Raw genomic sequence first — 13,593 nt, 5'->3', positions numbered from 1 at the left:
CAGAGGTCGGGCAGGGGCGGGTCTGTGCGCTTCGGTCCGCGTCCTTCAGCCCCGACTGGCAGCAGCTGTGGGCGAGGCTGGGCGGGGACTCGCCCGAAGCGACGCCCCACCTCCCGCGCGCTCTCCCCCCCGGCGCGACTCGCGGCGGCGCCCCTGTCATGCTCCTTTTGCTGCCAGGTCCTCGGGCTTCGTGCGTCCGAGTCCGCGCGCCGGTCCCGGAAGTGGGCTAGCACCCCGCTGTTCCCGCTTCTGGGGCGGGGGTGTGGGCCCGTCGCCACGGTGGCGGCCACTGCATCTCGTCCCACCTCGGCGGCCCTCGGCGCCGTGGTACCTGCAGGCCCCGAGCCGATGACGGGCCAGGACCCGTCGGCGCCCGGGCCGTCGGTGTGGAGCACGGTGTTCCGCCACGTCCGGTACGAGAACCTGGTGGCGGGTGTGAGCGGCGGGGTCCTGTCCAACCTCGCGCTGCACCCGCTGGACCTGGTGAAGATCCGCTTCGCCGGTAAGAACCCGCGCCGACTCCGGGCTCCTGATCCTGGTCGTCACCCCCAACGGGATGAAAAAGGTCCAAAAAGGAGGCCGTGGTCTCCCCTGCTCCTTCCAGACGAAGAGGCGAGCCGTTGAAGTTGCTCTCAGTCCGGGCTCCACTGGGACTGGGTGGGAAGAAGGGGGCCTGGTAAAGAGAGCTGGCCGCCGTCGCCGGGGTTCCCCAAGAGGAAGGGATGGGGAGCATCGGTAGGAAAGTCAGAGAAAAGTCCCCACTGGTGTACAGTGTGGGGCTCAAAGCCTGATTTGTAAAATAAAGGGGTTGTCACATTACGGGCATAGCCCTCAACACGGGGCAAAACCTTCACAGTGGAAGGTACTTTGAAAGCACGGGGTAGCCACGTGTTTGGCGGCCCCGCGGAGAGGAAAATGCAAGTGCTTAGTGTAAGGTAATCTCCAGCAGGCGTGGTGCAAGGTCCACACTATAGGCAAGGAATAGGTAGGCAGAATCCAAGTGCTTTTTTCTTAATCCTCAGGGGGGGGTGTGTTTATTGATTTTGGATAGAGGGGAAGGGAGAGGAGACATCAGTGTGAGAGAGGAACGGAGGGTTTTTCTCCCACCTAACTGGGAGGAAAAGGGGAGGCCTCGTGGGAGTGCGGGAAGAGGTCATAGCCTTAATCCAGGAGTCATTAGATACAGGATAGCAGTGTTGTGCTTTGAGGGGGTTTCTGGTTAGGATGGCATGCCCAGCATCCAGTCAGGCTTTCCCCCTACCACTGTGGTCCTGGAGGTGTTCACTGGGGGATCACCATCCCTTCTCCTGCCATGCAAGGAATTGCCAGGAGGGGAGATGCTAATAGGAGGGGTTCAAGGCTTCGGGTTTTCATCTTTTTTTTTTTTTTTAATATATTTTATTGATTTTCCACAGAGAGGAAGGGAGAGGGATAGAGAGCTAGAAACATCAACCAGCTGCCTCCTGCACACCCCCCACCGGGGATGTGCCCACAACCAATGTATATGCCCTTGACCGGAATCGAACCTGGGACCTTTCAGTCCACAGACCGACGCTCTATCCACTGAGCCAAACCGGTTTCGGCCGGGTTTTCATCTTAAAAGAGGAGATTTCTAGGTATAACTGGATTTCCTGGTATGTGCAATCCTGGACATCTCCTTGAAGAAATTTGTCCCAAGCTAGGGTGCAGATGAGAGAGAGCTTGTTCTTTGGTTAAATTTTTGAGTGATTCTGGAGGGCAGTTTTGAAGGTCCTGTAACAAGAGTCGTAAAACTCTCCTGCCCTGGTTTCCATAAGGCTTCAGGAGATTAGTTAGAAGGTAGTTCAGGGTCCCAGCAGGGGCAGAAAAGGGATCCCTGGGAATTATTTTAGGACTAGAGGCCAGATGCACGAAAATCATGCAAGGTTAGGCCTTCCTTCCCCAGCACCTGGCACCCAGGCTTCCCTTTGGCTGCTGGCCCCGCCCCCCGCCCGCACCTGCCTTGGCCTGGCGCTGCCCGAGTCGGAGGCCAGTGGCCTGAGCCTCCCTCTGTGGGGTGGTCATGGGGCGATGGCAGGGCCCCCTCACCAATTGCATCCCACCCACCTTGGCTGGCCTGGCGCCAGTGCGTGTCATAGCGTGGTCGGTAGGTCGTTCTGCTGTTTGGCCATTCAGTCGATTTGCATATTATGATTTTATTATTATAGAAGATAGAATAAGAACTACTAGGAAGGTGAAGCGAGTGATTTAAGCAGAGATACCAGAACGTATGAAGTACCCTCAGAGCCCTGAAACACTTTAGAACGACGGATGAGCTCCTCTGGTGAATTTTATCTGTTTTGTTGGCCGCCCTTGTCTCATCCGAGAGATGTTGATCATTGTCTCGCCTGTTCTTGTGCGGGAGTATTCTTCGGTGGGGTCTGCTTTCTGGTTCGGGAGGGTGTGCTCTTTCAGGGTCGTGGTCGCCACTGGGGCTCAGTGGATAGAGTGTCGGCCTGTGGACTGAAGGGTCGGTCCCGGTTTGATTCCCGTCAAGGGCACATGCCTGGGTTGTAGGCTTGGTCCCCAGTAGAGGGCGTGCAGGAGGCAGCTGATCAATGATTCTTTCTCATCATTGATGTTTCTCTCTCTCCCCCTTCCTCTCTGAAATTAATAAAAATATACTTTTAAAGATACAGAGATTGCTGATAGCCATATGTATCTGTATCTGCAAAGGTCCCGTTAGATCTTAAGGTTCCTCCAGAAGGACTAATATTTTGAGAGTTGGGCAGGAAGTAAGGAGCCATTCTATGAAGGAAAAATCAGTGAAAATTATGGAGTATTATCCTTTGGAGAAAACCCACAGAGGCATATAATTCCCACGGAGTATATGAGGCATGCACAAATAAATTATGACATAACATTCATTGAGCAATTTACTAGGAGCAAGACAGTGAACTGTGCCTTATCTCACTGACTGCTCTGCACAGCCCTGTGAATTTATTTTCCACATTTTACAGACGAGGATAATAGAAGTTGACCAACTTGCCCAAGCCACAAGTTTGTAAAGATGGAGCTGGGATTTGAACCCAGGCAGTGTAATCTAAAACCCTGTGGCACTTAACCACTCACCATACTACTACATCTAGGAATCCCTGGTAGACAGTGGCTTGTACGTGAAGAAAAGAATTTTGGATTTGGCTAAGGGTGCTGGCCTATCTGACTTGGTGTTTACTGCAAATTTGTTGTCTAGGAACAGAAGAGATGTCGGTGGAGATAATGATTGAGGAACAGTGTGGTTTGCCTAGTGAGTTTAAGAGTGTGTGATAAGCATTCCATGCCTGAGGAAAGGGAATTCTTGGTGCCTGAGAAGATTGGTAATCTTGATGAAATGGGGAGAGTAATAGGAGACCAGTGACAGGGCAGGGGTGACAGATAAGGCCATTGAAATTGGGTGGAAGGACAAAATCAAAGATCTAGGAGACATAGCAGGGCTTTGTAATAATAAAGCCCACAGTATGGCTGTGAAATGGTGACAGAACAGAGGAAATTTTGGCAAAATGGATAAGTGAAATCAAAATAGTTGGTTGGCCATCAACATCAATACTGTAGTTTTTATGCTTTTGTAAAATTAAACCCTTATAATAAAATTATAGTATCTAGTGACTGGGGGTGTTAGTCTTGAATGTACCATTAAATCAAATCTGGACTATTTCCGTGAGTCAAATGCGAGTTAAATCTCAAAGATGTCCAGAGTAGTAGAAAAATTAGAAATTATTTCACATAAGAAATGACTAGAGGAACTAGTCTAGCTTCTAGTCTAGCTTGGTGGGAGGATGGGGGAGTGGGGGAGAGCCTGATGTATTTAGAAAACTGTCATGTGGGAAAGGGAGCTGCCTTATTATATGTTGATCTAAAGGGCAGATCAGAAGTTGGATAGAAATTACAGGGAAGCAGATTTTGGCCTGGCAAATTGGTGGTGCTCAGAAATGAAAGTGGTTCAGGGACTGGATGATAGAGGTTAGAAGATATTTTTGTATTGGGTGGGAGGCTGGGTAAGGTGATTGTTGAGACCTCTTCTAGCTTTATGATATACATTCGTCCCTCAGTATCTGCAGGGGATTAGCAGGGGATTGGTTCCAGAATCTCTCCCTCCCCTCCCACTCCCCCTACCCCATGGATACCAAAATCTCCAGATGCTCAAGTCCCTTATATAAAATGATGTAGTATTTGCATATAACTTAGGCACAGCCTCCCTAAGTCATCTCTAGGTTACTGATAGTACTAGTTGTTATACTGTATTGTTTAAGGAATAATGACAAGAAAAAGGTCTGTGCATCTTCAGTACAGATGCAACGCAACCATCATAGGCTTAATCACATAGGACATGTCAGCAACAACATAACTTTTTTTTCTTAAGTATTTTTTATCCTGGTCGGTTGAATCTATGGGTACAGAAGTTGGGATATAATTTTAAATCATCAGGAATGATGAGAGAGTCCCAACAAAGAAGAATGTAAATGAGGTATAAAAATACTAATTTTCTAAAATATCCTGAAAACCTAATCAAGGAACCGAAGTGCAGAGTTCAATAACAGGAATAGTATACGGTTGAGTTTTGATATAGTATTACAAGAGCCAGTAGCATAAATAAACTAATACTTATTGAATGACTGCTATGTGCCAGGCAGGATTTTAAGGGCTTTATATGTAATCCTGTAATTTTTAGAGTTAGGTTCTATTATTTTTCTCATTTTATAGATGAGAAAACGCAGTTACAGAGTTATCAAGTAACTTAAGGTCACACAGTAAGTGTTAGAATTGGGATTCAAACCCAGTAAGCCTGATTCCATAGCATATGCTATTACTTAGAAACCATAAGTATGGTAATTTGGTATAGCTAAAGGGTAAAATGCTAAAGGTGGAAATGAAAATGATTTTGGAAAGTTAAGAAGCTGCCAGATTGACACATCTTTTATGCCATGAAAAATGGAAGCCAGGTCTGGGGTTAGGAATAGATCAGGACTAGAGATGTAGAAACTAGCACAGGGACAGCATATGAAGCTACTTAGTAGTTGAGAGACTACCCCTGTTGAGTGGAAAGGCTGCTGATAGAAATCAGCATTTAAAAGATGGGCAGAAGACAAGGAGGCAAAGGAAATTTAGTGGCCAAAAAAGAAATAAGGAGATAAGAGGAAAAGCAGGAGAGAGTAGTGTGAAACTAGACTAAAGAAGTATTGTAGGAGGTAAAACAATGACAGGTGCGGCTGAATGGGTTAGTAAGTTTATTTTTTGAGTAATATTCTTGATCATTTGAATCCTTAATCTTGGATATCTGTACAAAGCTTGTGTTGAAACCTATTTACTTAAGAGACTTCTTGATTATTTCAGAGCTGCTACTCCAACACCTCCTACAGTATTTTTGAATGCTCAGTATGCACTCAATAAAAACATGAATTAATTCATGAATGTGGTTTTTAAAATCCTACCTAATAATAGACAAATATGCAAATTGACCATACCTTTGCTATGCCCACGATTGGCCAGGAGGCGCGGGGGGGCGGGACTCGGGGTGGCCGGGGTGGCTGATTGGGCCAGCAGGACGCTGAGCTTGCGTCGCCAGCGGTGGCGTGAGCTCAGCGTCTGCGCCATGGCTGTGCTGCGGCACAGAAGGGGCCTCTGGGGCAGCGAGCCCACGTCCCGCCTCAGACCATCAAAAGCGGGGGAGCTGGGTGCCTGTCCGCTCTGGCACCAGGCCTTTCAGAAGCCTCCCCCGCGCCGGAGGCTTCTGAAAGGCCTGGTGCACCAGTGGACAGGCCCCCAGCTCCCCCACGATCGAAAGTGAAAGTGTGGGAGCTGGGAGCCTGTCCACTCCAGCACCAGGATGGCAGGTTAGGCCTAGGGGACCCTACACGTGCATGATTTAATCATGCACTGGGCCTCTAGTATTAAATAATCCTGGAAAATAATTTCCTCTACCTAAATACGTTTTTCTTCTGAATTTATCTCCTTTATATGAATGTGTGACATCTATGTTTATATGTGATTCAGAACTTGAACTTTGCTCTTACCTGACTTTGTGTATCTTTTATTGCAGTGAGTGATGGATTGGAACTGAGACCGAAATATAAAGGAATTGTGCATTGCTTGACTACCATTTGGAAAATTGATGGATTACGGGGACTTTACCAAGGAGTCACCCCAAATGTGTGGGGTGCAGGTTTATCCTGGGGACTCTACTTTTTCTTGTGAGTAGACCTCTATCAGTTAATAAAGCAAGATGAGTCATTTAATCAATTTTTCTGAATTAGAAGGGTCAGAAAGAACAGAATGGCTTGTTTGATTCTCTGTTAGCTCTAGCTAACAGAGGCATTTGGTCTGGAAGAAAGTTCTTAATAGGAAGAAGGCAAAGAGATGAAATGGAGAAACACTCTTACAGAAGCCATTTCTGTGAGAAGAATTCAGGAAAATGGCTTACCAAAATACATATGGTTCATAATGAAGTTGGAAGAGCAGAAGAGAACAGATCTTGGGACTCCTGTTAGAACATGTACCACAGGAAAATCCCTGCTGAAAACAGAAAGCAAAAGCCAGTGCTTAGCTGAAAGAGTTTGAGGCATGTTCCTTCTTACCTCTTATTTGACCTACTTCATCATCTTCCCAGCTCATCCATTTCCTTTACCCCTAACCTGTAAGATATCGTCACATTTGAAAGAACCGCTATTGCAAGCTTACTGAAGAAGCCACAGGAAGCACCTGTGGCAGGCACAGCCAGCCTGTCGCGTGTACGAAAGCGTGGGCACAAAGCATCATCTCCCTGCAGTGGAGGAGCACGTGCTGCTTTGCTGAAAGCAAAATAAAATTCGGCGTTAGTGTTGTTTAAGTTTTTTTTTGTTTGTTTTTTCAGTTCTAAGACATACTTCGAAGAGTGAAACTACATGTATAAAATTCTTGCTATTAGGAATTTCGGAGTTGTATAGGTTCTCCAAAGAGAGTTTCTAAGAACAAGCCATATAAGGTTTATCTGTTGACACAGTATACTTGTTTCATGTTAGAATGGTATTGTTAACCCTTGGAAAGATTTATTTCGCCGAAATCTTTTTTTCAAGAGAAAGTGGAAATCGGAGTTAGAGAAAATAGGCTGACTTGACTCCCCTGCTCAGGAACACGTTAGTGGTTTATATTTTCTGCCAAATAAAGCCCAAATGTCAGCCTGCCACTCACGTGTGGCTCAGTTTTCCCTGTCTCCCCAGTCACCCTTATTATGACTTTTGCTCATGCTCATCTGTTTCCCTATTGTGACTATAGCTGTCTCCATACTCAGCCAATGCCACTTTCTACACAAAGCTTTCTGTGATCTCAGTAATAGTTTCTCAATCTCTTATGATACTGCCTGTGTTATCTTTTATTATGATTATTTATGTGCTGCCGCCTATGGTCCTTGTTGGTCTGGAAGGATCCATTAAGAGTTTATCTTTTTATCTACTAGACTTGACAACCATAGTACCTGAACATGGATGTTTAGCACATATTTGTTAGGTGCCTTTTTTGGTCTCTTTTGGCTTGTCTACCCAATCACTGTACCACCTCTGCACCTTCCCCCTCATAGTTTTCCCTGTCATTTTTATTAATTGAAAAGTGTATCATTAAAATATTTTATATATATATTGCTACTCATATATATTTGGGGAAAGGAGAGGCATAGTCTTAACAGTAAACCATTCCAGTAAATTTATTCTTGAAAAAGGTCTCAATTTGTGGCTACATTATACATTGACTTAGTTTTGAGGCATTATTGTTAAGTTACATGCCATTTTATTTTATTATTTATTATTATGATTTTGTTTTTTGTTAATCCTCACCCGAGGATATTTTTTCTATTGATTTCTAGCAGAGTAGAAGGGAGGGGGAGAGACAGAAAGAGAGAAATATCAATATGAGAGAGACACATCAATTGGTTGCCTCTCACCAGTCCCCAGGATGGAGCCTGCAACTGAGGTACATACTTTTGACTGGAATTGAACCCAGGACTCTTCAGTTCATGGGCCAATGCTCCAACCACTGAGCAAACTGACTAGGGCCACAAAGCTTTAAAACAGACTTGACTGCTTTATGACACCTACTGAAATATTTATTAATGTTTTATGTTTTATTCTTTTAGTTACAATGCCATCAAATCATACAAGACAGAAGGAAGAGCTGAAAGGTTAGAGGCAACAGAATACCTTGTCTCAGCTGCCCAAGCTGGTAAGACAGTATGAAATTTAAAATGTCATATTTATACTATTATTTTATTTGCCTTTTTACCTTGGAACACCAGAGTTTAAATGTGCTTGTCTAACTATACTAATCAGTGATCACGTGAAATTTCTTAAAAAGCAGGTATTCTTATTGATTACTCTGGATAGATTTCAGAGGTTTTACCGGGTAGTAAAATTTAGAAAAAGTATAAATTTCTAGTAGTTTAAAATGATTCGGTATAGTGTTCCTTCAATTAAAGTATAATTTCAGTTTTCAAATTATATAATTTAGTAGCCTTGTTTAATTGCCTCATGTGTGTATAATGAGTAATGTATGCTGAGTAATCATATTCTAATTTGCTTTTAGGAGCCATGACTCTCTGCATTACAAACCCATTATGGGTAGCAAAGACTCGCCTTATGTTACAGTACGAAAGTGTTGCTAATGCCCAAAAGCGGCAATATCAAGGAATGTTCGATACACTTCTGAAAATATATAAGTATGAAGGTGTGCGTGGCTTGTATAAGGTAATGAGTTATTATCAATACTTTGGTAATAATTGACCATTGCAATTTCCCTTGCCTCTGTTGTCCCCGTTCTGAATGAGCAGTAGTCAGTTCTAAAAAGAAGCCAAACTTAGGCACGAAACAATTTAATGGGAAGTGAAATATAGTTTACAGTATTGGAATTGTACTTTAAGCTGTGTGTCCCCATAAGATGTATTATCATAACATGGGTGGGTGTGAGAATGAGAACTGTCTAAAACTTTGTCGAGTAACCATTTCACATAAGTCACACATTGAGGTCACCATTCCTTACTGCCTTCCCTGGAAGCTGTGGTGTTATGGGAATTTGCTTAGTTTAGCTTTTTTTGATTGTTTTGTGTGTTTTTTTCTTTTTCATTTTAGGGGTTTGTTCCTGGGCTGTTTGGAACATCACATGGTGCCCTTCAGTTTATGGCATATGAATTGTTGAAGGTGAAATACAATCAGCATATCAATAGATTACCAGAAGCCCAGTTGGTAAGATGATTCCTAGAAAAATGTATTATTTACTTTTATGGGCATATAATAGATGGAAATGTTATCATGTTTACTTTGGAAGTATTGTTGTGATGATGAGTACTGACTCTGCCACTAATTTAACTTTTAGTTAAATATTTTACAGGCTAATGACACACAAATGTTAAATATAGAAACCCTTAGCCCTAGCCGGTTTGGCTTAGTGGATAGAGTGTTAGCCGAGGACTGAAGAGTCCCAGGTTTGATTCAGGTCAAGGACACATGCCCAGTTGCGGGCTCGATTCCTAGTAGGGGACATGCAGGATGCAGTTGATCAATGATTCTCTCATCATTGATGTTTCTATCTCTCTCTCTCCCTCTCCTTTCCTCTCTGAAAGCAATAAAAAACAATATTTAAAAATAATAGAAACCCTTAATTGCTCAAAACTTGTGTTAAGAGGGGAAATAGTATTTTTCACTTCAGATCTATTTAAATGTTTGTTTTCCTATGTAATTTGTATGTTTATATTTTTAAAGAAATCCTGTCTAAAGAAAGACATGTTTTGTGTTGTCACTTTAGAGCACAGTAGAATATATATCTGTTGCAGCACTATCCAAAATATTCGCTGTAGCAGCAACGTACCCATATCAAGTTGTGAGAGCTCGTCTTCAGGATCAGCACATGTCTTACAATGGTGTGTTGGATGTTATCACAAAGACGTGGAGGTGAGAGCATGTGGTATATCAAAATGGCTCTTAGGAGGCACCTTGCAAATCAGGCTGTCCAGTTGACATTAGTTTTATAGCAAAGGCCAGTGTGCTGTGGTGAGCACATGGCTGGTGGCCCCTGCTTCCCCACTTCCCATTTACTGCATATGGGAGCATGGATTTAATCTCTCTAAGGCTTGATTTGTAAAATTAGAACATCTAGACTGACAAGGTGATTATAAAAATCAGACGAGATCTGTGAAAGTGCTTTGACAAATTAATAAAACAAAATTTAGATGTTATAAAATATTTGAATGGCCTATATCCAAGGAAGTCTTTTAAAACTTGGTTTAATACAATTAAGAAGGCCCCATACCTGCTATAGGCACCATAACTTTTGCAAATATAACAGGTCCTCGAATAACCTTGTTTCATTATAATGTTGATGAGATGCCATAGGACCTTAATTCCTGTTTATATCAATTAGCCTATGGTAAAATTGGTTTTGTGATATGTCATTTCACTTAAAGTCTCAGAACCTATTGACTACATTAAATGAGGGCTTATTGCACTAGTCTCCATGTATGGAAGAAATGCTTGTTCTTTGGCATGGGAATAGACTGTTATAGATAGACATCCTCATATTCACCTTTACTTCTAAAAGGCCAGAGCAGAATATTTAACATGTTTAAATTAAGTTCAGTTTGGTAAATATTTATCAAGAATCTAAGTGACAAAATCCAAGGCCATATTCCTATTTTAGGCAATAAGGACATAAAGTTTTATTTTGTTATATGCTATCTTTACTGTTGTCTTGCATTTATATAATATATGAGGTTTTTAATGCCTACATTAGATCAGTTAATACTCCTGCATGTTATACCTTTAAAGACATTTGAAAGATGGTTATCGTTAAAGCACTTTTCAGTTAAGTTTTGAGGTGTCCCTGTCCTCTCTTCCTCAGTCAGCCCATAAAAGGAATGTAAGCCCCTACAAATGGCTCATAAACTACATTACTTAAGGGTGTTGAAAACATGGACTTATATCGCAGTGAGGTTTGATTGCTGGCTCCATGCCCCATGTCAGTTAAACTTTTGTGTCTGCAGCCTAGCTATATTAGAAATTAAGCGTGTATCTATTTTTCCCTCTAAAGGAAAGAAGGCATCGGTGGATTTTACAAAGGAATTGCTCCCAATTTGATTAGAGTGACTCCAGCCTGCTGTATTACCTTTGTGGTGTATGAAAATGTGTCACATTTTTTATTTGACCTTAGAGAAGAGAAGAAGTGAGCAAAAAGAAGATAAGTCCAGGACATCTGCCCAGGGCAGCAACATGCTCCTTTGTGTTTGAAATGTAAAGCTCATAAACAAAATGGGTCTGTAATCATCAGAAGTCAAAAAACCACTAAATCTTCACAATGTTTTTCTGCTTTTGCCTTCCCCATGTATGTGGGACTTGGCTACCTCTGCCTGAACTGTCAGCCATTATCACAGCAGTACAGCTGAGGGTTTCACAGATTTCTCCACTGTTCAAGTAGAAGCTGTTTTTCAGCATTTGCTAAATGGATTAGATGAATGTCCTTTTTCTGAACTCATTTGCCTGGATTAGCTTTAAAATTGACCTCTGTGATAGGAAGAAAATGGCTTCTTATAAGAATGTCCATCACTGTTTCATGGGTAGATTAACCTTTAAGGATTTGATGGGAAAGATACTGCCCAAATCCAGACCATTTCAGAATTGGGAAATTTTGCTGAGAAAAACAAAATTGCTATACATGTGCTTTAGTTTTAATTCAATTGGAATATATGAACTAGAGAAATTTGAGAAGTTACGCACTTCTCCCAATTTGAGAAATATCTGACATCTGTTGTCATTCCACCATTGATTTTATTTCCAGAGGTTCTTCTATAATTTAAAATGTAATCCTGGATCCACTATTTTTTGGCATGGGTACCTACTATATTTTAAATTTTATAAATCAACTGGAATCCAGATGTGTCAGCCCTTATTTAGCAAATAAATCACTTACTGGAGTTGCAAATAGATCAACTTATACAGATACTGGAATCACTGGGATGTGTTTGTTGACACATGGCATATAGCTGAGAAACTTTAATTTCCTACTTCAGTTTTTGTATAAATGGGTCCAGATCCCAAATAAATGACTAGTCTACATTGGTTATTTAAATTCAGGTTCAAGTACAAATTACATTAATAGTCATTATTGGTTTTACTTTATGTGTCATTGTAAATATCTATAAATATAAAGTTCTGCCCCAAAATGATGCCAGAATAATGCTAATATTTTTATTTATCATAAACACCCATGACGGCTATTGCACTACCATCTATTTGTTGTAAATAAAACATTGTAGTTTTGAAAGCCATATTTAAATAGTTCTTTGAAAATAAGTCTATTTTTTTATATTTTGAAAATGGCATTGTTTTAAAAATAAAGGTAAAATGATAAGTACCTAGTTATATTTACTATAATTTCTTGTAACATGCCCAGGAATACTTTATAAATTAAATGTGATGTATTTTTTCATACTATGATTATATTATAATTCATATGAAATCCTGACATTAGTCACTATATGGAAAGACAAGCTGCAGTTGATATTTGGAGTTTTAGAGGTAGTGTCATTATTTGAATGCCTTCTATGTACCCCAAATTAATAAAACATAGTTTCTGTCCTTTAAGATCATATATGCTTGCAGAATAAATAAATAAACAGTAAACAACTATGTTCTTAGTTAAGAACATGCAAGAAGATTTTTACAAAGCCCTATAAGAGTCTGAGACAAGAATTCATTTCCTTTCAACAAATAGTTACTGCACTCCTGCTCTGTACCAGGTATGTTACCACGCATTGAGGATATAGCAATAAATAAGCCAGACAACTTTCCTGCCCTCAGGGAACTTACATTTTATTGTTAGTGCTGAAAACACACAAATATAAGCATAATAAAATTTCAGGTATTAAATGCTTTAATAAAACTAAAGCAGGGTTATAAATAGTGTTGCTTTGTTAGGTCAGATGGTTGAGGCCAGGAAAATTCTCTTTGAGGATATAATTGAAACATCCTGTATAATAAAAGCGTAATATGCAAATCAACCAAACAGCAGAATGACCAGTCAGCAGAGCCAGCGAGCAGGTGGTGCCAGGCCAGCCAAGGTGCATGCCAGCAGGCAGAGAGGGTACGGCAATGGGGGAGGGGGGGGAGGAGGGGCAGGTCCATGCTGATCAGCCGCCCAGTCACCTTCCGAAAAGGGAGGCCAGCCGCCTCCCGCAGAGGGAGGCTAGCAGCCGTGGGGTGATGGGGGCAGCGCCATCCCCTGATTGGCCCACCTGGTCGCCTCCTGCAGAGGGAAGCCAAACTGCAGTAGGACATCCCCTGAGGGTTCCTGGACTGTGAGAAGGTGCAGACCGGGCTGCAGGACCGCTCCCCCCCACCCAAGAGGTCACAAATTTTTGTGCATTGGGCCTCTATATATATATAAAAAGCTAATATGCAAAGTGTCCCCTTGGGAGGGAGACCGGGAGTTCAATCGTTTGCTATGACGTGCACTGGCCACCATGGGGTGGCACAGAAGGAAGGGAGGCTCCAGCCAGCAGCCGGAAGGCCCCGATCAGCCCTGATCACTCTCCAGGCCTAGGGACCGTACCCGAGCATGAATTTC

The 13,593-nt window shown here is 42.3% G+C and overlaps 1 protein-coding gene across 1 annotated transcript; it reads left to right on the top strand.

Annotated features, from left to right (window-relative positions):
• The first annotated feature begins 15 nt into the window (after positions 1 to 15).
• On the top strand, positions 16 to 12,650 carry SLC25A32 (solute carrier family 25 member 32). The gene is made up of 7 exons (XM_079796528.1): positions 16 to 502; positions 6,056 to 6,206; positions 8,120 to 8,205; positions 8,566 to 8,726; positions 9,108 to 9,221; positions 9,781 to 9,926; positions 11,062 to 12,650. Exons 1-7 carry the CDS (start codon positions 349 to 351, stop codon positions 11,195 to 11,197), a joined length of 948 nt encoding a protein of 315 aa, XP_079652654.1. The 5' UTR covers positions 16 to 348; the 3' UTR covers positions 11,198 to 12,650.
• The last annotated feature ends 943 nt before the right edge of the window (positions 12,651 to 13,593 follow it).

This window comes from Cnephaeus nilssonii (assembly GCF_951640355.1).
Source record: "Cnephaeus nilssonii genome assembly, chromosome: 18".
NCBI lineage: Eukaryota > Metazoa > Chordata > Mammalia > Chiroptera > Vespertilionidae > Cnephaeus > Cnephaeus nilssonii.
The sequence above is the reverse complement of the archived record's forward strand: the minus strand, read 5'-3'. Positions and strand labels throughout refer to the sequence as shown.